This window comes from Rana temporaria, chromosome 9 (assembly GCF_905171775.1).
Source record: "Rana temporaria chromosome 9, aRanTem1.1, whole genome shotgun sequence".
NCBI classification, from domain to species: Eukaryota; Metazoa; Chordata; class Amphibia; order Anura; family Ranidae; genus Rana; species Rana temporaria.
The window spans coordinates 58,248,655-58,273,115 of record NC_053497.1 but is presented as its reverse complement, the minus strand read 5'-3'; the positions used below and the strand labels follow the sequence as shown (position 1 = coordinate 58,273,115).

The following is a 24,461-nucleotide window of genomic DNA, read 5'->3' as shown; positions in this document are numbered from 1 at the left end:
GTCCCTCCTCCAGACTGTGACTTGACAGTTAAAGGAGATACAGAACGATTCCCACCTATTCTTTTCAGCATGTTCCTTGCTAGCACACGAGCACTGCAGCACAACTTATTGGTTCCTTGTGCTGCTTCCCCTTCTCCCAGCGTGGGGGATGCCGTCCCGCCGGGAGAAGACAATGACTATTGCTAGCGGCTATAAAATCACAGGCTAGTTTTACCCAATTTGATTGATCAACTTTGGTACATTCAGCCTGCCCATACATGGTTCAAATCTATGGCTGGCTTTAACCACTTGCCGACTATGTCACACAGATATACTGCGGCACAATGGCTTTCCTGGGCGAAATTCCGTACGGGTATGTCCTACCCGTTTTCGGCCACCAGAGGGCGCATGCACCTGCTGCACGCCGGGGAACCCGATGCGTTTGGCTGGTTGGAGCGATCGGCAAAACGAGGATTTGTGTGTGTAAACTGAGTAGGAAAAACTATATGGCTTCTCTCCTAGTCACTAGCATCCCCACACAGTTAGAACATGTTGAGGGAACACACATTTAACCCCTTGATCAACCCCTAGTGTTAACCCCTTCACTGCAGTGACATTTACGCAGTAATCGGTGCATTTTCATCTGTCCGTTGCAATGTCATAGTACCGCTAAAAATCGCAGATCACCATTACTAATAAAAATGATGAAAATGCCATAAATCTTTCCCATGGTTTGTAGACGCTATAACTTTTGTGCAAACCAATCAATATACGCTTATTGCGATTTTATTTCCTCATAAAAACTTTTGGGGATATTTTATTATAGCAAAAAGTAAAATATATAGGGTTCGACAAACCCGAGCGCCAGGTCGCAATTGTGACTAGAATAAGCGACCTAGCACCTGGGGTAGCACAGCTGGGGTATTCTGTGTCTCCATGCTCCCGCGCCGGCCGGTAATTGAGGCCGCGGCTTTGCGGCCTTCTGCAGGTCTATGCTTCCTTCTGTGATCTGGCGCCATCTTGTGGTGGCCGATGGTATGACAAGACAACCAGCAATGCTAATGGAGCTTCCCCTGTCTGTTTTCACTGCCATCTCCTTCCCTCCAATTAGAACCCCCAAAGATATATATATATATATATATATATATATATATATATATATATATATATATATATAAAAAACACCCTAGAGATGTATTTGCGCAGTGTTCTTACAAGCACACTTTTTTGGGGAAAAAATCATCAACTTTTTTTTTTAATTAAAAAATAGGACACCAGTAAAATTAGCCCAATTTTTTTTTTTTTTTTTTTTTTAATATTGAGAAAGATAATGTTATGCAGAGTAAATTGCGTCCGCTCGTGGAATGGCGACAAACTTTTACCGCTTAAAATCTCCATAGGCGACGTTTTAAAAATTCTACAGGTTGCATGTTTTGAGTTACAGAGGAGGTCTAGGGCTAGAATTATTTCTCTCGCTCTACCAATCGTGGCGATCGCTCACCCGTGTGGTTTGAACACCGCTTTCATATGCGGGCACTACTCGATTATGCTTCTGTGCGCAAGCTCGGTGAGACGGGGCGCGTTCCTGGCTCCTAACTTTTTTAGCTGGCTCCTAGATTCCAAGCAAATTTGACGATATAATATTGTGATGAAATATATATAATATTGTGATGAAATGCCACCACAAGAAAGCTCCATTTGTGGGGAGAAAAAAGGGCGCAAATTTCATTTTGGGTACAGCGTTGAATTACTGCGTAATTGTCAGTTTAAGTGGCGCAGTGCCAAATTGTAAAGTACTCTGGTCGGGAAAGGGTAAAATCTTTCGGGGCTGAAGCATTAAGGCTGCATTCACACCTGAGCATTTTGTAGCCTGAAGCTATAAAACGCTGGAGGGGGAAAAAATCCATTCTCAATGGAGATGGTTCACATCTCCACTGCAAAACGCCTGAAGCCGAACGCCTGAAGCTCAAACAAGTTCTGGACCCTTTTTTGTCACGCGAATCGGGCTAATTTGGGCGTTTTTGAACGTTTGTATTCCCATAGAAACTAATGGAAACTCTTGATTCTAGCGCGACAATGAGCGTTTCTACGGGCGTTTTGACGCTTTAATCTGTTCTGTGAAATAGAATATTCACCCAGGAAGAAGATAAAAAAAAATCTACAGACATAGCAACAAGTGATGAAAGATGATGATTTTTCCTATTGGCTAAAATAAACGACGAAGTTCAAAAACGGCGGACAACGCTGTATGCAAACGCGTGAATACACGCAACAAAACATGCGACAAAAGGCCGGAAAATATGACCGAAAACGCTACGCTCAGGTGTGAATGCGGCCTTAAAGTGCATATTTCTAAAGCAGTTAATGACATTCACTGAAATCGAATTTTCCAGGTGCATTGTTTAAAAGTCACATTCATTACTTTATGAAATGGGCTGCTTAGTGCAAATAAAGTGTATCTAACTCCAAAAGCAAAAATGTAAGGTTCCTTTCACAGGGGGTGGATTGTTTTGCTCAGCAGGAGATCCCGTCTGCTGAACCTTTGCTGAGCGGAGCAGGCAGATGACGGGTCTGTGTCCAGTCAGTTTCTGCAGGGCGGACACGGGCAGAACCTGCTTTGCTTTACCTGTCTGTCCTCCAATCCGATCTGCCTAGATGGAAAAGGACAGATACCCTTCCATTTTATTTTAATCAGATCAGAGGTAGGGTTTAAACTGGTACAAGTTTGTTTACACCCGTCAGTCCAATGGGGGTGAATAAGCTGTCTAATCAGGTCTGCCTGAAAAACCTGAGAGGCAGACCTGATCAGACCCTTCGTGTGAAAGGAGCCTAATACATTGCAGATTACTAGTGCTTAGTGTGGCGACTGTATTTTCTTTTTTTTTCACCTGTTGATACTACAAATAACACACTTGCTGTCCCTGGGTGACTACATCACTCCTCCACTGTATTTCTGGAGGGAGGCATGGTTGTCATCCTAGGTTTCTCTCCTGATATGGACTAAAGACATGTCTGTTATCGCTTCATCTTCCACGGTGGGAAAGGCAGATAGTTTACAGAAGATAGCTAGGAAGGAATATATTCTTCAGGAAGTGACAAGGACACTGCATACTCGAGTATATACGGTATACATTTATAGGTGCACGATTGACTAATTTACAATGCAACTCCAACATTTATGTACACAATTGCTTTAAAATATGTTCTGCATCATGAAACATTTTGTGTACTGTAAGTGATGGTAATATAGCAACGTCGCACGTTCAATTGCGGCATGTAACCAGTCGTAAAGCTGGATAACTCTGGTCCTTATAGTGTTACCTTCATCTGAAACCAGATCTGACCCTTTCCTAGGTTGTTTAATTATAAATTAAACTGAGCGCTTATGAGTTATTCATTAACCACACTTGTTGTTCCTGCACTGAGAGCGCCCTATTATAATCATATCGATGTATTCATAGCGATGAATTTTCTTTAACAAATGACACTGCTGCTGGAACATCCAGCATGTTTTACTGAAGTTATGAATCAGACAAGATATCAGAAGGTTTATTTCCATCACATTAAAGGTCTGACTCATTGGTGAGCAAGTTGTCAGCAACGTTTCTAAGGGGACAATGCGTGCTTGTGCTTTTTGTTCATATGCACGCATCATCTTCTTGTTTTAAAGTGTACTTGTAGCCAGTCCTACAGTAGTAAATTGACTATGGTTATGATATAGCAGGCAGCTACAGGGGCTTGCACAAGGTATTGTCTATTGCTCTACAATGCAGATACTGACCCCAACTCTGAAATCACCACTTGACCCCGTCTCATCCTATGTGGCACCTCATTCCTGGTCAGTGCCCATCAGGTTATTGCACTAGAGGTCAGGATTGGGAAGAGGCAAAGTCGAGTGCCAATTTCATAATTTAATTCTTTAACTCCTTCAATACAGGGCTTTTATACCCACTTCCATAACGGGCCTATTCTGGTACTTCTCTCCTACATGTACAAATCGTCATATTTCTTTTGCTAGAAAATTACTCAGAACCCCCAAACATTATATATGTTTTTTTTTTTTTAACAGACACCCTAGGGAATAAAATGGCGGTTATTGCAACTTTTTATCTTGCACGGTATTTGCGCAATAATTTTTTTAGCACCTTTTTTTTGGAAAAAATATGGTTTTATGAATTAAAAAATAACAAAACAGTAAAGTTAGCACAATTTTTTTTGTAAAATATGAAAGATGATGTTACGCCGATTAAATATATACCTAACATGTCACGCTTTAAAATTGCGCACACTTATGGAATGGCGCCAAACTTCATTACTAAATCTCCATAGGCGACACTTTGAAAATGTTTTCAGGTTACCAGTTTAGAGTTACATAGGAGGTCTAGTGCTAGAATTGTTGCACACGCTCTAACGCACGCGTATGTGGATTGAATGGCGTTTACATACGTGGGCGGGACTTACGTGTGCGTTTGCTTCTGAGCGCGAGCTACCGGGGACAGGGGGTTTTTTACATTTTTTTTTTTTCTTTTCTTTTCTTTTCTTTTAAATCACTTTTTTTTTTTTTTATTCTTATTACAAGGAATGTAAACATCCATTGTAATAGGAATAGTGTGTGACAGGTCCTCTTTAAGGAGATATGCGGGGGTCAATAAGACCCCACATCTCTCCTCCAGGCTGGAAAGCATGAGATCGTGAAAAAAAAATTCACCGATCTCATGCTTACCCGCCGCTATGATCGTTCTTATGGTGCGCAGGATCGCCGCCGGCAAACAATGATATCTGATGCCTCTAGCTGCAGGCATCATTTAGATATCACCGCACAAAGTCCAGGACGTCATATGACGTCCACCCGGGATGGGAGATCCCCTCTGTGGACGTCATATGACTGTGCGGTACTGAAGTGGTTAAGGTATGCCACAAGACAATGTAGTACGACATTCCAGTCTGTTCTCAATGATAACCATAAACAGTAATATATTAAGGATGTGCAAGCAAGGGGTTAAAAGACAGAAAATAGACCAAGTTCCTTCACAATAACATTCCACGCTTAAAGACTTATGGCTGTGGCATCCATGGTTGGTATATACTGCATAGTGGTGCGAGTCATATAGGAGAACATGACAGACTTGTACACACTGAGAAGATGGTTCAGACTGGTAGGCACATAACTATTATGAGATGTGGGGGGGATTGAAAACCTCATATGGTGGAGGGCAACCATGCCCCTGCTTTAAAGCAGTCGCACTGAATGGTCAGAGCATGCCGGATAGCATTTTCCATCTGTTAAAGTTCGCTCACTCAGGCAAGTCATTGCAACACAGTAGTGGTGATTGTTGTTTCCACATGCACTGGTGGCATTTAAAAGCGATATTTCAACATGGACTTGCGGTATATCTTACTGGACATAGTAGTTAAAGAGCACTGCAGCTGGTCTGTCACTAAAATGTCCGTAAGTTTGTGTTGCCAAAAAAGACGGAGCTTTACACATTCGCAGAAGATGTAGAGTGATGTGCCAGCCTTAGTGCTACATCGTCGGCACGACGGGCTGTGTGCAGGGAATAGTGAAGCTAGTACTGAAGGGTCTAATACCAGTGCGTCAAGATTTTAAATGTGATCTTTTTGTATTTACTTCAAAGAGAAGACTTGTGAGCAAAGAGGAGTATGTGGTTATTTTGGTCCCCCAAGAACATAACGATAGACTTTATGTATGCATAGCCTATTATGACCGCCGGGTGCGGGAAAAAGCAAAATGGCACTGAATTTTGCGACCAGCGGTCAAAACGTTCCTATCCTGAACATAATTCTTCTGTGTTTAGTTGAGGGAGGTTGAACCTCCCCTAACCGCAGCCGCTCCTAACCGATACTAAAAGCCTATGTGTACATGGACGCATAGGCTTTTATGGAGTTGTTTAGGAGCTTTGGCAAAAAAACGCCAAAAGCTCCCAAGGTCAAGTTTTTAGGATCTGTAGTATACATGAAGCCTTAATGTATTTTTCCCATTTGCTTAAATGGAGGATCGTGTTGGGATTTACCTGCAAGTAAGATACCATAAGAGGAGGAGAGAGCTATCCGTGAGGCTCCTCTCCCAGACAAAGGTCTTCAAATCAAGTAGGTTGTCTGTGGAAACGGATATGGTCTGGGAGGGACCGGAGGAAATGAGACCATTGCAAAATCTTCCACCTGCCCAGAACAGAGGAGTTAAGCTGTCCATACTGGACCGATGGACGGACTCATCCCGAAGGACCAAGAAAAGCAGAACCTCTAATCCGGTCCAGCTGCAACTGAAAGGCTTTATCATAGATACCCGGAATGAAGTCTTGGTGGCCAATAATAGCCGTTAGTGGTGAGGGAAGCCAGAAATCTTGGCCAACCTATAGTACCTACATAGTTCCAGTAAAGTGGGTTCGATCAAGGGATGTGGAGACGAGAGTCGGAAGTATCAAACCCCTATCCACGGAAGATTGGCTAAGGGGGCCTGTACAGATTCCTGCTCCAGGGATACCCATAATTTTGGTACTTGTGTTTTTAACTGCCCTGGGTTTTGGAGCTCTCATGACCTCATTGATAAATACTAAAGACTATACAGTCCTAGAGCCAATCTACTACAGTTGCTCTACAGATCTGGTTAGATTTCTGCATGGTCTTCTAGGGGAAATTTGCTGTATATCATCCTTGCACAGTGCTTTCTGAAATATTAGACCTAATGGTTAGCTGTGTAGGGGAACCTCAGCTTGATCTTTAAGTCAGCAGCTTCAGATACTGTAGCTGATGAGTTTTAAAAATCGGGTACTTGCCAGTGCCGGGGTCCAGCTCTGTCTTCCCGCAGTGGGTTCTTCTTACCGCTGTGGGTCACCATCTTGGATATGGGAGCCGGCTGAGTCTTCCCACTGCACATGCGTGAGTTCGTCCAGCACTCTGTGAATGATCCTACAGCCTCATGGGATAAGTGGCATGTCCCAGGAGATTGTGAGAGTGGAGGGGGCTGGGCAGGGGACTAATATTTGTGCTATTATCCAGAACCCTCAGTCTACCCCCCCCCCCCCCTAAGGGGTTTAGTCTATGGGGGTTTGGAACGGTCTTATGGTCAGTGGATTAGATATTGGATAAGTATATCTTCGTTACGCAATTCCCCTAGACAAAAACAAGCAGTTAACCCATGCAGCGCAGGGTGGATATTTTTATCTGTTTTTTGCTGCATCAGGGTGCGTCGGGATAGATCTGGGAAAAAAGGATATTTTGGCACCATCAATGTCCACATAATGGGTTCCTCTGACATGGAACATGATGCATTCTTTCAGGGAATATGTATGAAGCTTGCATATAGTATCCTGCAGCTTGTCGGGGTTCTTAGAAGGTGGGCGGAGGGCACTATGAGCACGGTCCATTTCAATATGCTCAGGAGCCTCCCAGCCCAGGATTTGCTAAGACACCCTGCAATGTAGGGACCGAGGTGCAGTAGCCTCAGGTAGGCCTCTAATGTGGATGTTAACTCTGCGACTCCGATTTTCGAAATCATCATCCATTTTGACTCCAATGGAGACAATGTAGAGTCTCAATGTCCTGTTTGTTGCAGGGCTTTCTCGACTCTCTGGTCACTCTTGGTGGGTAGGGAGAGGATATGGGAGCACCGATCTCTATCTCCCAATGTGTCTCCCATGTCAGAGGATCTCTCCTGGCTGTCCGAGCAAGAGCGGGAGGAAGCGAGGGTAAAGGCAGACAAGGTGACTGAATTGGAGTAGTGGCACGGGCAGCGTGCTCACCCGTCAACATCTTGGATCCTCCCTGCTCCTCTGTGAGTGTCTGTCTGGACATCCAGCGATCCGGAGCGGCACTGAGAAAACCACTGTGACTGCAGGGAGGGCTTCCTTTTAGGGGGCATCTCTGCCACTTTCGGACCACCTGCTGCCGTTTTACGCTGGTACTTTGAAAAGGAATACTGTTGTTATGGCAGCAGCTAGCTACCATAACCCCGGTATCCTCTTCAGCGGGCGGTCTGCTTTCCGATATAAAAGTGGTCTCTGCGGGGGATTCGCTGCAAGATCACATTTATCGGTGGTGGGAGAGGGGGCCCTCCTCCCGCCGTGCTCCAGTGCCCTCCGCCGCTTACTGGAGCCGTCGGTAGCAGATGGTGGAGGCGATCGCATCCTCTTCCTGGCTTGGTATGGAGATGTGTGAGGGGAACGTGGCCCCCTACCCGTGTCCATAATGATTACATAAATGCCCCATTTTGTAGACGCTATAACTTTTGCGCAAACCCATCAGGAGCAGCAAAGAGACTTTAGGTTGGATTCACACCTATGCATTTTTTTTAGTGCATTTTGCAGATTTGCTCTACAGAACATGTTCCATAGGAATCCTTGTTAATGGACTGTAGTGCAAATCTGTAAAATGCAAGAAGCACTAAAAATGCATAGGTGTGACTCCAGCCTTGCAATCAATGTAATGCATTAAGATAAAAAGCCTGCGATTTTTTTTTTTTTTTTTTTTCAAATGAAGAATACATATCTGCCTAAACTGAGACAATTTTTTATGTATTTTTTGGGGGATATTTATTATAGCAAAAAGAAAAAAATATTGTATATTTTATTTTTTGTTTTCAAAATTTTCGCTCTTTTTTTTTTTTTTTTTTTTTTGTTTATAGCGCAAAAAATAAAAACTGCAGAGGTGATCAAATACCACCAATAGAAAGCTCTATTTGTGGGGAAAAAAAGGACGTCAATTTTGTTTGGGAGCCACGTCGCGCGACCGTGCAATTGGAGGTTAAAGCGACGCAGTGCCGAATCGCAAAAAGTGCTCTGGTCAGGAAGTTGGTATATTCTTCTGGGGCTGAAGTGGGTAAATGCCAAAATTTGATTGCTGGGTTCTTGGGGGTTTGTCTAGACTAGCAGTTGGGGGCAGTAAAAACACGCAATTGAGCCACATTTTTGGGTCCCCCCAACTGCTCCCTCTTAACCCCTTCCTTACCGGCGCATTGTAAAATAACGCCGGCAGGAACCCTCCCTCTATCCGGGTCGATGTCATATGACATCCTTTGTTCCCAGCGATCTAGGGGGCGCACGTGACCCGGTGCACGTTCCCACGATTTCCGGTGATCACGGTAGGAGTGTGGATCTGTGTGTGTAAAAAAATTAATAAAATAAAAATGCCATAAATCTATCACCTATTTTGTATATGCTATAACTTTTGCGCAAACCAATCAATATACGATTATTGCGATTTTTTTTTTATTTTTATTTTTTTTTACCAAAAATATGTAGAAGACGTATCGGCCTAAACTGAGGAAAAAAACATGTTTTAAAAAAAAAAAAAAAAAAAATTGTGATATTTTATTAAATAAAAAAGTAAAAAATTGTGTTTTAAAAATAAATAAAAAAATTGCTCTTTTGTTTATAGCGCAAAAAATAAGAACCGCAGAGATGATCAAATACCACCAAACGAAAGCTCTATTTGTGGGGGAAAAAACATAAAGATTTTATTTGGGTACAGTGTTGCATGACCACGCAATTGTCATTCAAAGTGCAACAGCGCTGAAAACTAAAAATTGGTCTTGGCAGGAAGGGGGTGAAAATGCCCTGTATGGAAGGGGTTAAGCTGCAATGGTTTGCTTTGTGCCCATAGCAAAAAATATACCCGGTTGAGTTTGGTGGTAGTGCTGGTTAAAGTGCAACCCATGTGTTAGTGTGGCATTTATGAGGTTAAACTGCCTGTCAAAAGCCTCTGAAAAGAGTTCCAAATGAAAATCACTTTTCAGAGCCACGGCAATTTTACCTGAATGTCTAAAAGTGGCCTTAAAGCTTCTTGGTAGGCCAAAACTCACTGACTTTTCTATAATTTTTTTCTTCAGCGACTGGTTGCTTTTTGCCAAAGCCAGCTGTAGTCTAGCCTGAGTAAAGAACCTTCCAATTTTGCGGGAAATTGAAAGTTACAAATTCTATTACCTGCCATCGGAACTTGTAGCATGTTGTCACTCAGACTCAGACACTCATGACATTTCTGTGTAGCATCAAATAACAAAGGCACTGCGGGGCTTAGTAAACCTTAAATCAAACTGGCCTGAACAGCAGATGAATCCAGTTGGATGCAGCTCCTGTTTGGGTGTTCTGACAGCCAACACAGGTTGTCAGAATACAATTAGTCCAACAGACGTACATTTGCCCTGTAGTGGATGGAGGCATCGGTAAGCTTTTTTTTTTTTTTTACCATTGTATGGTCATTAGTTTAGTCCTGTCTTCCTATCCTTGTAGGTCAGGTGCGTTCCTTATGTCATTCCAGCTTGTAACCTTCCCTGGAATCATTGTTTGCTTTATAAGAAATTGGTTCCTCCTTGTACAAATAGCTGTATGATAACGTAGTAATAACCTTGTTTCTGCTGTACAAGCTCATCTCCCATATTGCTGAAATAAAACACAATTAACCCAGCAAATGTTTGCATTGTTCTCTAGTCAAATTTAAATAGTAAAAGGGTACATGGTCTGCTTAGTTTTTTGTATATGTGCCTCTAAGGCCTCATGCACACTGCAGCTCAAAGAAGCTGAATCATGGAGCGTTTTAAGCCGTGTGTGTGTGTGTGTGTGTGTGTGTGTGTGTGTGTGTGTTTTTTTGTTCTTCTCTGCCTGTTTAGTCTTAATCCACAACAGTAAAATCAGTCTGTATATGCAGTAAAGCATTCTTGTTATACTCACTGTGGAACCTAAGGGGTTAATCCTCCGACACTTCCACTGTCCCCAAATAATCTCCTGATCAGACAGAGCCTTGGAGTCACTCTGCACATGCTCAGTTATGGGGTGTATTGCTAGTAAGGTTGTGTGTGTGTGTGTGTGTGTGTGTGTGTGTTTTTTTTTTTTCTCTCTTCTTTGGTCCTGTGCTGATCACATGCACCCTCTCAATCTGAACTGTCCAGACAGTCGGGGGTCCCACAACCCAGGGTTTGACAAATTTGCTTGGAATTTAGGAGCCAGCTAAAAAAGTTAGAAGCCAGAAAACGCGCCCCGTCCCGCCAAGCTCACACGCAGAAGCGAACACCTATGTGAGTAGCGCCCGCATATGTAAACGGTTTTCAAACCACACATGTGAGGTATCGCCGCAATCGTTAGAGCGAGAGCAATAATTCTAGCCCTAGACCTCCTCATTAACTTAAAACATGCAACCTGTAGAATTCTTTAAACGTCGCCTATGGAGATTTTAAAGGCAAAAAGTTTGTCGCCATTCCACGAGCGGACGCAATTTTGAAGCGTGACATGTTGGGTATCAATTTACTCGGCGTAACATTATCTTTCACAATATAAAAAAAAATTGGGCTAACTTTCTTGTTGTCTTATTTTTTTATAACAAAAAAAGTGTATATTCCCCCCCAAAAAGTGCGCTTGCAAGACCGCTGCGCAAATACGGTGTGACAGAAAGTATTGCAATGACCGCCATTTTATTCTCTAGGGTTAGAATAATATATGTATGTATATGTTTGGGGGTTCTAATTAGAGGGAAGGAGATGGCAGTGAAAACTGTGAAAAAACACATTAGAACTGCTAGAACTGTTTTAGTTGTAATGCCAAACAGCCACCACAAGATGGCGCCAGATCACAGAAGGCCACAAAGCCGCGGCCTCAATTTCCGGTGGGCGTGGGCGCCAGGTCACAATTTCTTGTCGCTATTGTGACCGGGCGCCCAGATTTTGGCGAGTCCTGCCGCAACCTCCAAGGATAGTCAGAGGAGAATGAAAACTCCTCCTACAAGCTTTAACCAGACACCGATTATATAAGGGGTTCATATAGTGAACTTTGTTATTTACTTCACGGTCAACACAAAAGACAAGGGGGCACTCTTTACATCTAGAGGAAAAGAGATTTCACCTCCAAATAGGGAAAGGTTTCTTCACAGTAAGAGCTGTGAAAATGTGGAACAGACTCCCTCCAGAGGTGGTTCTGGCCAGCTCAGTAGATTGCTTTAAGAAAGGTCTGGATACTTTCCTAAATGTACAGAATATAACTGAGTACTAAGATTTGTAGGTAAAGTTGATCCAGGGTAAATCCGATTGCCTCTCGGGGGATCCGGAAGGATTTTTTTCCCTGCTGTAGCAAATTGCATCATGCTCTGCTGGGGTTTTTCGCCTTCCTCTGGATCAACTGTGGGTATAGAATTGGGTACATGGGATTGTACGATATTTTTTTATTTTATTTATTTATTTATTTTGGTTGAACTGGATTAGGGGTGCAACGGATCACAGTTGATCCGTGATCCGAACGGGTCACCCCCTTCGGACCGGAACACACTGTGATCCGTGAATTGCCATGGCTCCGGAGCTAGGCCGAAGCCGCGGCCTTTCCTAATGTTACGGCGGCGGCTCCGGAGCTAGGCCGAAGCCGCAGCCTTTCCTAATGTTATGGCCGCGGCTTCGGCCTACCTCCGGAGCCGCGACCATAACGCTAGGAAAGTTAGCGGCTTGGGCCTAGCTCCGGAGCCGCCGCCGTAACATTAGGAAAGGCCGCGGCTTCGGCCTAGCTCCGGAGCTGCGGCCATCTTGGTACACCCGGCGGAGGCCCTCCTCTGTTTACACCCACAGAGGAGGAGCCCGCATAAATAAAATATATTCAACTAATGAGAAAAATGCTGCTCCCCTTAAAAAGTGAAAAAACACCTGATTCACTGGAGGTGGACGCAAATTTGATTCAGACAAGCCATCAGCCCCAGTGCCGGGAAAGGCACTTTTTAATGTAAGGAGCCATTTGGCTGTTGTTTTTTATGCTTTTTTTTAACAATTAAATCAGTATTACTCTATGGATGTCTTCCATTCTTTTTATTTATCCTGCCTTTAACTATGAGGAATAGGTTGATCACACTACTCCTGTCATATCCAAATGTGAGCAGGCATTATCCTGCCAAAACGATATCTGACTTTCTTTTTAATTAAAGAAGTTGAATACATCTGGTAAGCAGATTATTTATCCTTTGCACTTTGGGTGGTGTTTCTCAAGTTGTCTGGTGAAGGAGGGGGGGGGGTCACTGTTCTGAGAGGAGGGGGGGGGGTCTCTGTACTAAGAGGGAGGGGGGTGTCTGCACCGAGGGGGTACTATAGTTGGTGGGGGGGGGGGGGAGATGTGGATATTACAGTGGGGGAGATTTTTTTTTTTTTGCTGATCCGAGGAACGATCCGAACCGTGAGTTTTTTGATCCGTTGCACCCCTAAACTGGATGAACTTGTGTTTTTTTCAACCTGACTATGTAACTATATGATAGAAGCCACAAGACTGCTATATACTGCTGATGAGAGAGGGTGTTTAGTAGTTTATATGTACAAAAATTATTGCATTTCCATGTTCTGTGTACTGTGGGAGACCAGATATAGTGAATGCAGGGTCCTGGGTTTAGTAACACTTTAACTCCTCTCCATGTTGGCCTATATGTTCATGCACACTATAGGCGTTTTCAGAAGTCAACAGGCAGAAAAAAACCCCATCACTTGTGCATTTTGGAGAGGAGCTTTTGAGCATAAAAACACACTCAAAGGCTCCCTAACGCATGTTAACGCTGGGTGCGTTTTTACATTAATGCACTCTAATGGCCAGGATTCTAGCCAATAAAATGTGTTAATGCCAGACGTGACAAAGCTCATGAACGCCCATGCAAAATGTTCTTTACTACATTTTTGCTGCTGCTTAACTCCTATAGGGGGGAAAAAAAAAAGCATCGAGCATGCAGTGTGCATGAGGCATTGTAACATTCAGCTTAACAAATGAGCTTAAATTGTTTTTCTTTCTCTGTGTTAAAATTTGCGCCATTTGCAGCCAGACGGTGGAGCTTTGTGAAATAGCAGGAGCTCTTCTTAAAAAATCTTTCTGCCGATATTGTCAAAGTAGACTTAAATTGCAGGCGTCATTCCAAAGCAGAAAGGAGAATGTTTAAAAGCATGCCTGTGCTTTTGTCCATTTTAGGTCACAGCAGCAGGTTTGCTTGAATGCTAAACTTAAGGCAAAAATTTATTTTCACTATTAAAGGGGTTGTAAAGACAAAAATATTTTCCTCTTAAATTAAAGTCTGACAGTAGCTTATAAAGTAAAAAGTAATGTTTTGCATTATAACTAGTTTGATACCTGTTGAAATCGAGCCGTTTTATTCACCTCCGTCACTCCTGAATCATTATTCTCACTGACTTCCTGGTTTGCGGTGCACATTCATTCTTGCTATATCACGGCCTAATGGGAACTACAGTTCCCATTAAGCTTAGCCTCCATGCCTGTGAGGGACAAGAGAGCATCTTCATGCAGGGCTGTAGTCATAGGGAGGGGGTGAGCACATTCTGCTTTCCACCATGCAAAACGGCTCAGATGCTGGTGGAAAGCAAGAAGAGGAGAGACAGGAAATGGCATTTTCAAACCTGGATTACTGTATTTTGGAGGTCAAAAGGAAAAACGAGGTAAGTGATATTTAAATGCTCTAGCTTACAGCAATCAATTGATCTAATAAAAAACGAACCTTTAGTGTTCCTTTAATAGCCACAAAACATGTAAATGTTTTGTGTGCACCAAATGCATTTAAAAACCTAGTTTGTACCTTGTAAAAGTAACAGCAATATCATCGCTGTGCTGCACGAAGCTAGTGCAGAGAGATGATCTGTAAGGGGAAGCCAGCCGGCCCCACTCAATCTACCTGGAGAGAAGTACAAGACCAGTCGCTCTGCACAAGTAGAGAGCAGCAATGACTGGTCTTTATTACCGGAAGCTCCTGCACAGGCAAGGCAAAGGCAACGCTAGATTAAAGCACAGATCTTGAAGAAATGCACAAAGATTCAATATGTTCCCTGGGAGTGATTCTAACTGTAGGGGGTGGGGACTCACAAGGGGAGGAGACCGAGCTGGGTGGGAACACACATTGGCCCCCTCACCTCTGACGGTCCTGCCATGATTTCGGGTGCCCAGCAGACATCGTAGCCGCCTGGCACGCGCACCGGGTCCCGAGCTATGTCGCAGGCGCGTGCGCCCCCTAGATGGCAGGGAAACCCAGGACGTCGTATGACGTCGACCCAGGATGGGAGATCCTATCTGTGGACGTCTTTTGACTATGGGCGGGATGTGAAGTGGTTAAAGAATATAACACAGCAGTTTCTAAATGAGCAAAAATAAAGCTGTCCAAAATCTACTAAAGTTTAGATTAAGTTGTCATCCCCCATTACATCACATTATTAAGATAATGACTTGTGCTAAACATCAGCTGACCATCAACAAGTAGATACTGTATATGGCTCCAGTGAGTACTAGCCTGTTCTAAGAGATATACCAGTCTGTAAAATCTCCCCATTTGTCACAACAAACCCATTACGCTGCATGAGACACTAGGACCCCATAGGTAGTGTACACTCACACTCACTCACTCACTCACACACACACACACACACACACTCACTCACACACACACACACACACACATACACACACACACCCCAGGGACAAATGCCTGAAATGCAGACTTTTTGCATCCAGGGCATCCTCCTTGTGTGCATGCTGCCCTAAAATGTTAGTAGCTCTCAGTGCACTATCCAGAGAAGCGGCTGTTGGACTTCAGAGTTTTACAGGCTGCCAACAGCGAGGCTGGATACTGCACTTATGCCTTTACCCACACCTAAGTACCGTTCTCCTGGCAACCATCAATCCCAGACACATCCATTGGATTGCCAGACCAAGAAGTGTGATTTGTCACTCCAGAGAACACATCTCTACTGCTCTAGGGTCCAGTGGTGGCATACATTTACACCAGTGGTTCTCAACCCTGGTCCTCAAGTACCCCCAACAGGCCATGTTTGCAGGTTTTCCTTTTATCTTGCACAGGTGTTTTAAATCAGAATCAATTGCTTGATATTTGAGGCTGGGTTCACACTTGTCCGACAAACGGTCCTACATTGGGAGCCTCATGTCACATGATGTGTGAAAATCAATGTTTCCCTATGAGAGCGTCTTGTAGCGTCCTACACAAGTCGGTCCGACTTTGAAAATGCTCCCTGTACTACTTTTGGTCCTACATTGATCCTACTTCAGGCCCATTGAATATCATTGAAGTCGGACCAAAGTAGTATCCTGTTCATGAAAGTAGGATGGATGTAGGACCAATGTAGGATAAATGTAGGACCAATGTAGCAGAGCAAAGTAGGATGAAAGTAGTGTAGTAGTGTGAACCCAGCCTTAGACAGCTATTTCATCTAAGAGAAATTCCCAAAACATGGCCTGTTGGGGATACTTGAGGACAGGGTTGAGAACCACTGATTTACACCACTACATCCACTGCACATGGTGAGGTAAGGCTTGATGCAGCTGCTCGGCCATGGAAACCCATTGCATGAAGCTCTCTAAGCACTGTTGTGCAAATCTGAAAGTCACACAAAAGTTTGGAGGTCTGTAGGTATTAACTCTGCAGACAGTTGCCGATTTCTACGCACCGAGAGCTTCAGCATGCGCTGACCCCACTTTGTCATTTTACATGGCCTACCACTTCATTGCTCTTGTTCCCAGTTGCTTCCACTTTGTTATACTGCCACTAACAGTTCAGTGGAATGTTTAGCAGCAAGGAAATTTTACAGATGGACTTATTGCACAAGTGGCAACCCAATCTTTCACAAAAGTTTTGTAGAAGCCGTCTGCATGCCTAGGTGCTTGGCTTCATACACCTGTGGCCATGGAGGTGATTGGAATACCTGAATCCATTGATTTGGTGGGGGGTGTCCCAATGCTTTTGGCACTATAGTGTATATTTGATCTTCTTACTAAACAACACTTTGCATTTTAACGTGGGAATCTAGGCAGATGGAAAAATAAAAAAAATTAAAATGCATATATGTTTACTGTTTGAATCTGCAATTTACACATTGACACACTGCACAGCCAAGACATTTGCTGTTAATCCTGGTTCAGCTTCACAGTTTCCTTGATCACCCATGCTAACTGGACAGGTGGAGGGATGTTGGTTCCTTGGGTAATGAGCAGGCTGTAATCGAAATTTCAATGGATGAAATTAGAGTTGATGTTGGTGTTATTGTGTACAATCCGGTATAGGTACTTTTAGAGGTTTTCATGACCTGCTGTGGGCTTTTATGTTTCTACTAGATATTGTTAGAGAATGTGACATAAGTTCTATTTGTTCCTTCAGCTCAGAATGTCACTGTGGAGGATGTCATCGCATCCTATACACAAGCCTGCCAGAAACTCAACTGCAAGCAAAGTCCAAAACTTATTCGACAGCTACAAGTAAGTTCCTCGGTTTACTTACATTGTAATGCAGAATGCTGCTAGAAAAAGGATTTTTGTGTAACCGGTGTTCTTCTAAAATGTTTGAAGAGTTCTGTGACCAGACGGCATCTTATGCTAACACAGGATTATATGTCGCTTTCCATAGCAACGTGCAATTATAGCCCCCGTTGGTTACCTTGGATCCAGGTCATTGCTTCTGACAAGACTTCACAGCTGTGTTGTTTTTTTTTTCCTTTTATTTTTAAAGATGCAAAATATTTAACATTTTAAGAGTTAAAGCGGGGGTTCACCCTAAAAAAAAAAAAAAAATGTTTTTCTACCATGCCATTCCGCATACTAGCGCGACCTACAGTATGCCTTTTATTTTATTTTTGTTGCGCCGTACTCAGTTTAATCACGTAGTGAAGTTTCAGACTCCCCGAGGGGAATGGGCGTTCTTATGCAGAGTGGAACATGAGTGACGACCGGCTATGGCGCGTCACGCTTCCCGGAAATAGCCGAAATAGGACTTGGCTCTTCACGGCGCCTGCGCAGTCAGCTCCTAGTCTGTGCGCAGGCGCCGTATAGCGCCGTGAAGAGCCGAGTCCTACTCCGGCTAATTTCGGGAAGTGTGACGAGCCATAGCGGGCCGTCAATCATGTTCCCTCTGCATAGGAACGCCCATTCCCCGCGGGGAGTCTGAAACTTCACTACCTGATTAAACTGTGAGTACGGCGCAAAAAAATAAAATATCGGCATACTGTAGGTCGCGCTAGTATGCGGAATGGCATGGTAGAAAGTTGTTATTTAGGGTGAACCACCGCTTTAAAGAAGGTATATACATACCCAGTAGAACAAACACGGTTTTAACAGTAAGAGCCGGTTCACACTTGTGCAATGCCAGAAATTGCGTGTGATTCGCAGCGCACTGCTGTTCACATTACATGCAATGCGATTTCAGCAATACAGATAGTATGGCTGATATCACACCGCATTAGATCCAAACACGCACAGGACCCTTTTTTTCTGTTTGAACCAGAATCGGATCGCATGGGTGTTCACACATATGCGTCTTAAATTAATGTCCAAACTGTCGGTTCGCAGTGCAATACGCAAGCTGAAATAGGGGTGTCGTTAACATATGACACTCCCCCGCAGTTTGTATATGGCAGTGTGAACTGCCGTGCGAGTCAGGTGCGATGCGGGAACCCGTAGTGGATTCGCAGGGTTCTCGCATCACACAAGTGTGAACCGGGCCTTAAAAAGAAAACCTCTGTCTAGGAATATGAAGGCCACTAAACATAATTTACTTGTTGGTTTATATAGCAGATATTTAATAATTCTCTTACATTTATTTTTTAGGAACTTACTGATCTTTCAGGGAGAGTTGAAAGCCTGGATCTCAAAGGTAGAAAACATCAGTAGTTTTTACCCATGATGTCTTCAGTACTTGATAGGCCTATTCTTGCTGAGAAATGCTGTTTGTGCTTATGGACTAAGTTGCTTTCCTTTTTCAGGAGAGAAGCTGGATCACAAGGCCTGTGAAGCTCTGGAGGAAATCTTCAAACGTGTACAATTTAAGATGGTAGATCTGGAACAGACCAACCTAGATGAAGATGTAAGCTCTAATTAACCTTGAACTGAACTGCAAGTGTAAAACAGTTACCTAACTCTGCGCTACAGTACACTGCAGGTTCCTCTGGGTTCCTGAAAGTCTAGTTGATCCTGGGTGCCTCTTCTTCACTTCCCTCCTTATAAACAATAATATAACTAGAATCATCAGACTTTACTTTAATTAAAAGAAACGCATACATTTTCATATAAATATATTATACTTTATTACATAATAATAAAATATGCAAATATGTCCTCACGAGTCAACACCTTTCCCGTTTACGCTTCATTAGGACACTTGAAAAGTTAGTAGCAGTAACTTGCAAATGTTTGCATGGATGGCATGGAAGATTCCCCAGGGCGGGCACTGGAGCATACAGGAACCAGGCAGGCAGCATACACAATTGTCATCAGATTAATTTATGGATGGATGACCCAAGGAGGGACTTCTGAGTATAATATGCCAAAAGTTACCACGGGCAGAAATCTTTTTATAGTCCTCCCACTGTACATAAATCTTCTGAAGCAATCGTGTAGAGTCCACCAGATATGCAGTATCTGCTAACACTGCCATTATGATCCAAAAAATAGCTGAACCAGTGGTGTATAGGCCAGTCTTGTAGGAAAAAGAAGGGCTAGAAAGCTAAACAGCAATCTTCATAAATCCCCAACAGGCTCTGCAGATAACGGTCGCATGGACATTCCCAAGGAGAAGCTCCCAGTAAAGTCTGATGGTTCTACATTGGCAGTATATAATATTGCATGTCAAAGTTACTCTGTAGTAAGTCTATGACTAGTCGGAAATATCTTATGAAGTTTGCGGCAAAAGCACAGAAGTCCTTCTCTCAACAACTAAGCTCATCATGCTCCCCCCCCCTTGCCAGCAGTGACGAAGCTGACTTTTATACTCTATATCAGCACAGAGCTGGTACTGTGAGGTGTAACTGGGTGAGCTGAGATGCCGAGAGGACAGCTTGAATGACTTCAGTGTGTCTGTTGTGAATGTTGATAATAAATTGCTCTGCAATGTTTGCAGCTACAGAGATCACTGAGGGCTTGCTTGCTTTACTTCTTGTGGCTGTTTCTGATCACTTTTTATTTTTTTAAGTACCGTAAGTAAAAATGGTTGTTTACAAGGATTTCTGGTCCCTTGAGGGTCATCGGACTCTATTATTTTATTTTTTTTAAATGTGAGAGAGTATCAAGCATGCAAAATGCTATTCAAAGCCACACTATCTGATGCCAGTGTCCATAAATTACTTATGTTTAGGCAGGGGTTAAGTATGCAATCATTTTATATTTTAATTCTCCCCATTTGCCTGCGGTAGATCTTCTGACTTAATTTTAACACATTTGTGTCCCCAAATGCAGCCATGTGTCCCCAAATGCAGCCATGTGTCCCCAAATGCAGCCATGTGTCCCCAAATGCAGCCATGTGTCCCCAAATGCAGCCTTGTCCCCAAATGCAGCCTTGTCCCCAAATGCAGCCTTGTCCCCAAAGAGAAAGCCAAGCTCCCCCCCCCCCCCCCCCCCGCCACCGCCGGATGGGTGATCTGTCTATCAAAGTGCCCGGACAAGTGGGAAGGGCTTTATATGACAAGTACAAGTACTCGCGCAAATGCTCAGTATCGGTACCGATACTAGTATCGGTACCGATACCGATACTAGTATCGGTATCGGGACAACGCTAGTTAGAACCCCTGTCAGGTGTTTTTGCTCTCCTGGGCTCCATCAGCACGATTTCCCCTTGCTTTCTGTTCTAGTGATGTATTTGCAGACAGGAAGTGATGGCAAATCTCCAATAGTGAAATGGGCAACAGCAAAAACTTGAAAAGGGTTCTAGCATTCCCTTATTTGGGTTACTAAAGAAGACCTTTTCATTTTGACTGTACTGCTGTTAGAGAGATTTTCACTTTCCGTCCTAGGGGACAACTTTTTTTACCAGACAGGAAACCATGAGAAGAGGAGGATTGGGCCCTGCCCTGTTCAAAACCACTGCACAGAGCAGGTAAGTATGACATGTTTGTTTAAAAAAAAAAAAAAAAAAAATGCCTTTAATATTTTAAGCCCAGTGTGCATGGAGCCTAACAATACATTTGCAATCGATTTGTAGATCGACCTAGCTCTCCATTGTGAGTCATGAGTAATAGGAAAAGGTCAGTTTCTTGTGGCTTTTAATAGACAAAATTAGTAGCAGGTTGCTGTGTTTGAAAAAAAAGTCGCACCTACCCTATCATTAGAACTTTATCATCTAGACTTGTGATCTTGTCATCATCTTTTCAAAGGAATGTTTTGGTCTTTTCGGTGTCCTAGATATAAATGTGAAATAAATCCTGTCGATGTAATGAAAGAGTATATAGATTGTAATTGTATAACTTGCTGTGCATTCCAATTCACATGGGTTGAACTAGGAGGAATTTGGTGGGCTGTTCTGACTCCTGCCAATTGCCTCCTGAAAGACTGGAACAGTATACATCAGAGTGGTCAGGCATGCTGCAGTTGTCTAAAAGTTAGCAAAAATATGAATGCAATCTATACACTGGGGGGAGAACCTCTGGGGGAATCTAGGATGGAAAAGGACCTGGGGGTCCTAGTAGGGGTGCAACGGATCAAAAAACTCACGGATCGGATCGATCCTCGGATCAGGAGTCACGGATCGGATCATTTTCGGATCAGCAAAAAAAAAAAAAAAGGTTCCTTTTTTTAATTGGTCCAAAAAAAAAATATATATTATATTATTTTATTATATATATATATATATATATATATATATATATATATATATATATATAATAAAATAATATAATATATATTTTTTTTTTGGACCAATTAAAAAAAGGAACCTTTTTTTTTTTTTTTTGCTGATCCGAAAAAAGAGCACAATAGCAATTCACAGGGGTGGATTAAAGAGGAAGCAGGCGAGGCTGTTTGGGACTTAAAGTACAATCTTGATGTTTTTACAGCAATATATATATATATATATATATATATATATATATATATATATTTATTTATTTATTTTTTGCTGTAAAAACATCAAGATTGTACTTTAAGTCTCAAACAGCCTCACCTGCTTCCTCTTTAATCCACCCCTGTGAATTGCTATTGTGCTCTTTTTTCCCCCTTTCCCCCCCCCCTCCTCTCACACCAGTGCTTCACTGCTAACATTCCCATTCAGCTTGCTAGTGCCCAGTGCACAGCGTGACACGCCTCCCCGGGGAGGCGTGTCACGCTGGGCTCTGGCAAGCAGACTGGCCGCCGCTCCGGAGCTAGGCCGAAGCCGGGGACTTTCCTAGGCCTAGGCTCCGGAGCGCTCCGCGGATCGCGGGGTGTGCCGATCCGAACGGGGTGGCCCGTTCGGATCACGGATCGGTGACGATCCGTTACACCCCTAGGTCCTAGTAGATAGGCTCAGCAATGGCATGCAATGCCAAGCTTTTGCTAACAAAGCAAACAGAATATTGGCATGCATTAAAAAGGGGATCAACTCTAGAGATAAAACAATAATTCTCCCACTCTACAAGACTCTGGTCCAGCTGCACCTAGAGTATGCTGTCCAGTTCTGGGCACTAGTCCTCAGGAAGGATGTACTGGAAATGGAGCGAGTACAAAGAAGGGCAACAAAGCTAAAAAATGGGTCTGGAGGACATTGGTTATAAAGAAAGGTTGTGAGCACTGAACTTAGTCTCTCTGGAGAAGAGAGGCTTGAGAGGGGATATGATTTCAATTTACAAATGGGCATAAAACTTTTTCGCGGGAGGGAGTTTAACAAGACACGTGGCCACTCATTAAAATTTGAAGAAAAGAGGTTTAACCTTAAACTGTGTAGAGGGTTCTTTACTGTAAGAGCGGCAAGGATTCCCTTCCACAGGCTGTGGTATCCGCGTGGAGCATCAATGGTTTTAAAAAAACTATTAGATAAGCACCTAAACGACCACAACATACAGGGATATACAATGTAATGCTGACATGTAATCGCACACAGGTTAGACTTGATGGACTTTTTTTCAATCTCACCTACTATGTAACTATGCAATTGAGGCATGGCGCATGGCTGTCTATTGCTTTCCATGGACCCACAACCCCTTTTAAGGTGAAATTCAGATAATTTAATCCATGTAAGGGCAGGCTGGTTGTACACAAGTTAATCTATTGATTGACTTGTATGCAACCAGCCTGTCTGGCTTTTCCCCCAAACATTCGGTGCCGTGGGCATCACTGATTATTGTAGTCTGACGGCGGGGAAGGCTTCTCACTGAAACAATACAATGCCACAGCAGGAAGGTTTTCCCCATCCACATTGAATGAGGGAATCAAGACATTTTCTTTTGCTCAACCAACTGGTTGAATGGGAAAAAAATGCATAATGTATGGGTTGCCTTAGTCTTAGCTGGCAGTGTGAGTGAGTGGATTGCTGGCAGATGGCCATTTTAATATTGCATGGTTTTTGCGCCCGTGTGCATTCAGCTTGAACATTACAAGCATTTTCTCAAGCATCACATTATCCCTCCAGTTGCCAAATGCATGTGCAAAAATGTAAAAAAAATTTTGATATGTGAATCGGTTTCCTTCTTCCTCAGCATTTTGCAGTCTTGTTAATTCTAAGCCAAGGAAAACTCACCAGACACAATGCTGTGATAGCTGCCTGTGTTCTGCTGCTGTATATAGCGATGGATAATAGGCACTAGGTTTGCATGTTAGCTGCTCTTTGTTTGAGGAAAGCAGATACAAATATGAGTTGGTTATTCTAAGTGACCCAGCAGATCCTCATTGGAAAATAATGCCCGTCCCTTTAATAAGGGCTCTTCACTTCTGCAGTGCCTCTGAGGAGCGATCCTCAGATTGCTTTTTTGAACGCATTTAACAGTCAGGGAGGATGGGTTGTATCTCCTCCTCACTGACTGGTTTAACCCTGTAATGCCAGCCTACTTTTCCATGGTCACGCGCATTGCCGGCGGTTGTGGCACAGTTCCTTAATTTATTGGGTGAAATTGACGAGCAGTGCCGCTTGTTAAACTCTGCATCCCAAGTTTAACAAGGTGTTCAGCCCTGTCCGGCTGTATTGTTACAGTTTGGGTGGGCAGCCAGGGGGTTATAAAACCAAGGCTCAGCTGCTTTAATTTTCCTGACTCCCGTCGCCCATCTGAAAGAGCATGGAGACTAAAGTTTTCCTTTTGTAGAGATGTCACTCTTTTATTTATTTTTTCTGGTGTTTGCAGGGTGCCTCCGCTTTATTTGACATGATTGAGTATTATGAATCGGCAACGCATCTCAACATTTCCTTCAATAAGCACATTGGCACTCGGGGATGGCAAGCTGCCTCACACATGATGCGCAAGGTAAGTGTATGTTTATAGTGAAAGAGACCTATTTATGAATTTTTGTTAAAGTTATAAAGTCTTGTTTAAATAACAAACCTGTCATGCTTGCCTGCTCAGTGAAGTGGTTTCGCACAGAGTAGCCCAGGTCCTCCTCTTCTTGGATCCCTCAACAGCGCTCCTGGCCCCTCCTTCCTGCTGAGTGCCCCCACAGCAAGCATCTTGCTGTGGGGGCACCCAAGCCGAGCCGCTGCTCTGTGTCCATTCAGACAAGGAGACGGGACTTGGCCCAGCCCCATCTCTCTCTTCATTGGCTCGCAGACTGATTGACAGCAGTGGCAGC

The 24,461-nt window shown here is 43.4% G+C and overlaps 1 protein-coding gene across 1 annotated transcript in view; it reads left to right on the top strand.

Annotated features, from left to right (window-relative positions):
- PPP1R37 (protein phosphatase 1 regulatory subunit 37) overlaps nucleotides 1-24,461 on the top strand; it is a 62,259-nt gene that overhangs the window by 7,871 nt on the left and 29,927 nt on the right. The window contains exons 2-5 of the mRNA XM_040323576.1: nucleotides 17,107-17,204; nucleotides 18,549-18,594; nucleotides 18,704-18,804; nucleotides 24,020-24,139. Of these exons, the coding sequence (XP_040179510.1) occupies nucleotides 17,107-17,204; nucleotides 18,549-18,594; nucleotides 18,704-18,804; nucleotides 24,020-24,139 (365 nt within the window). The remainder of the gene's footprint in view (nucleotides 1-17,106; nucleotides 17,205-18,548; nucleotides 18,595-18,703; nucleotides 18,805-24,019; nucleotides 24,140-24,461) is intronic.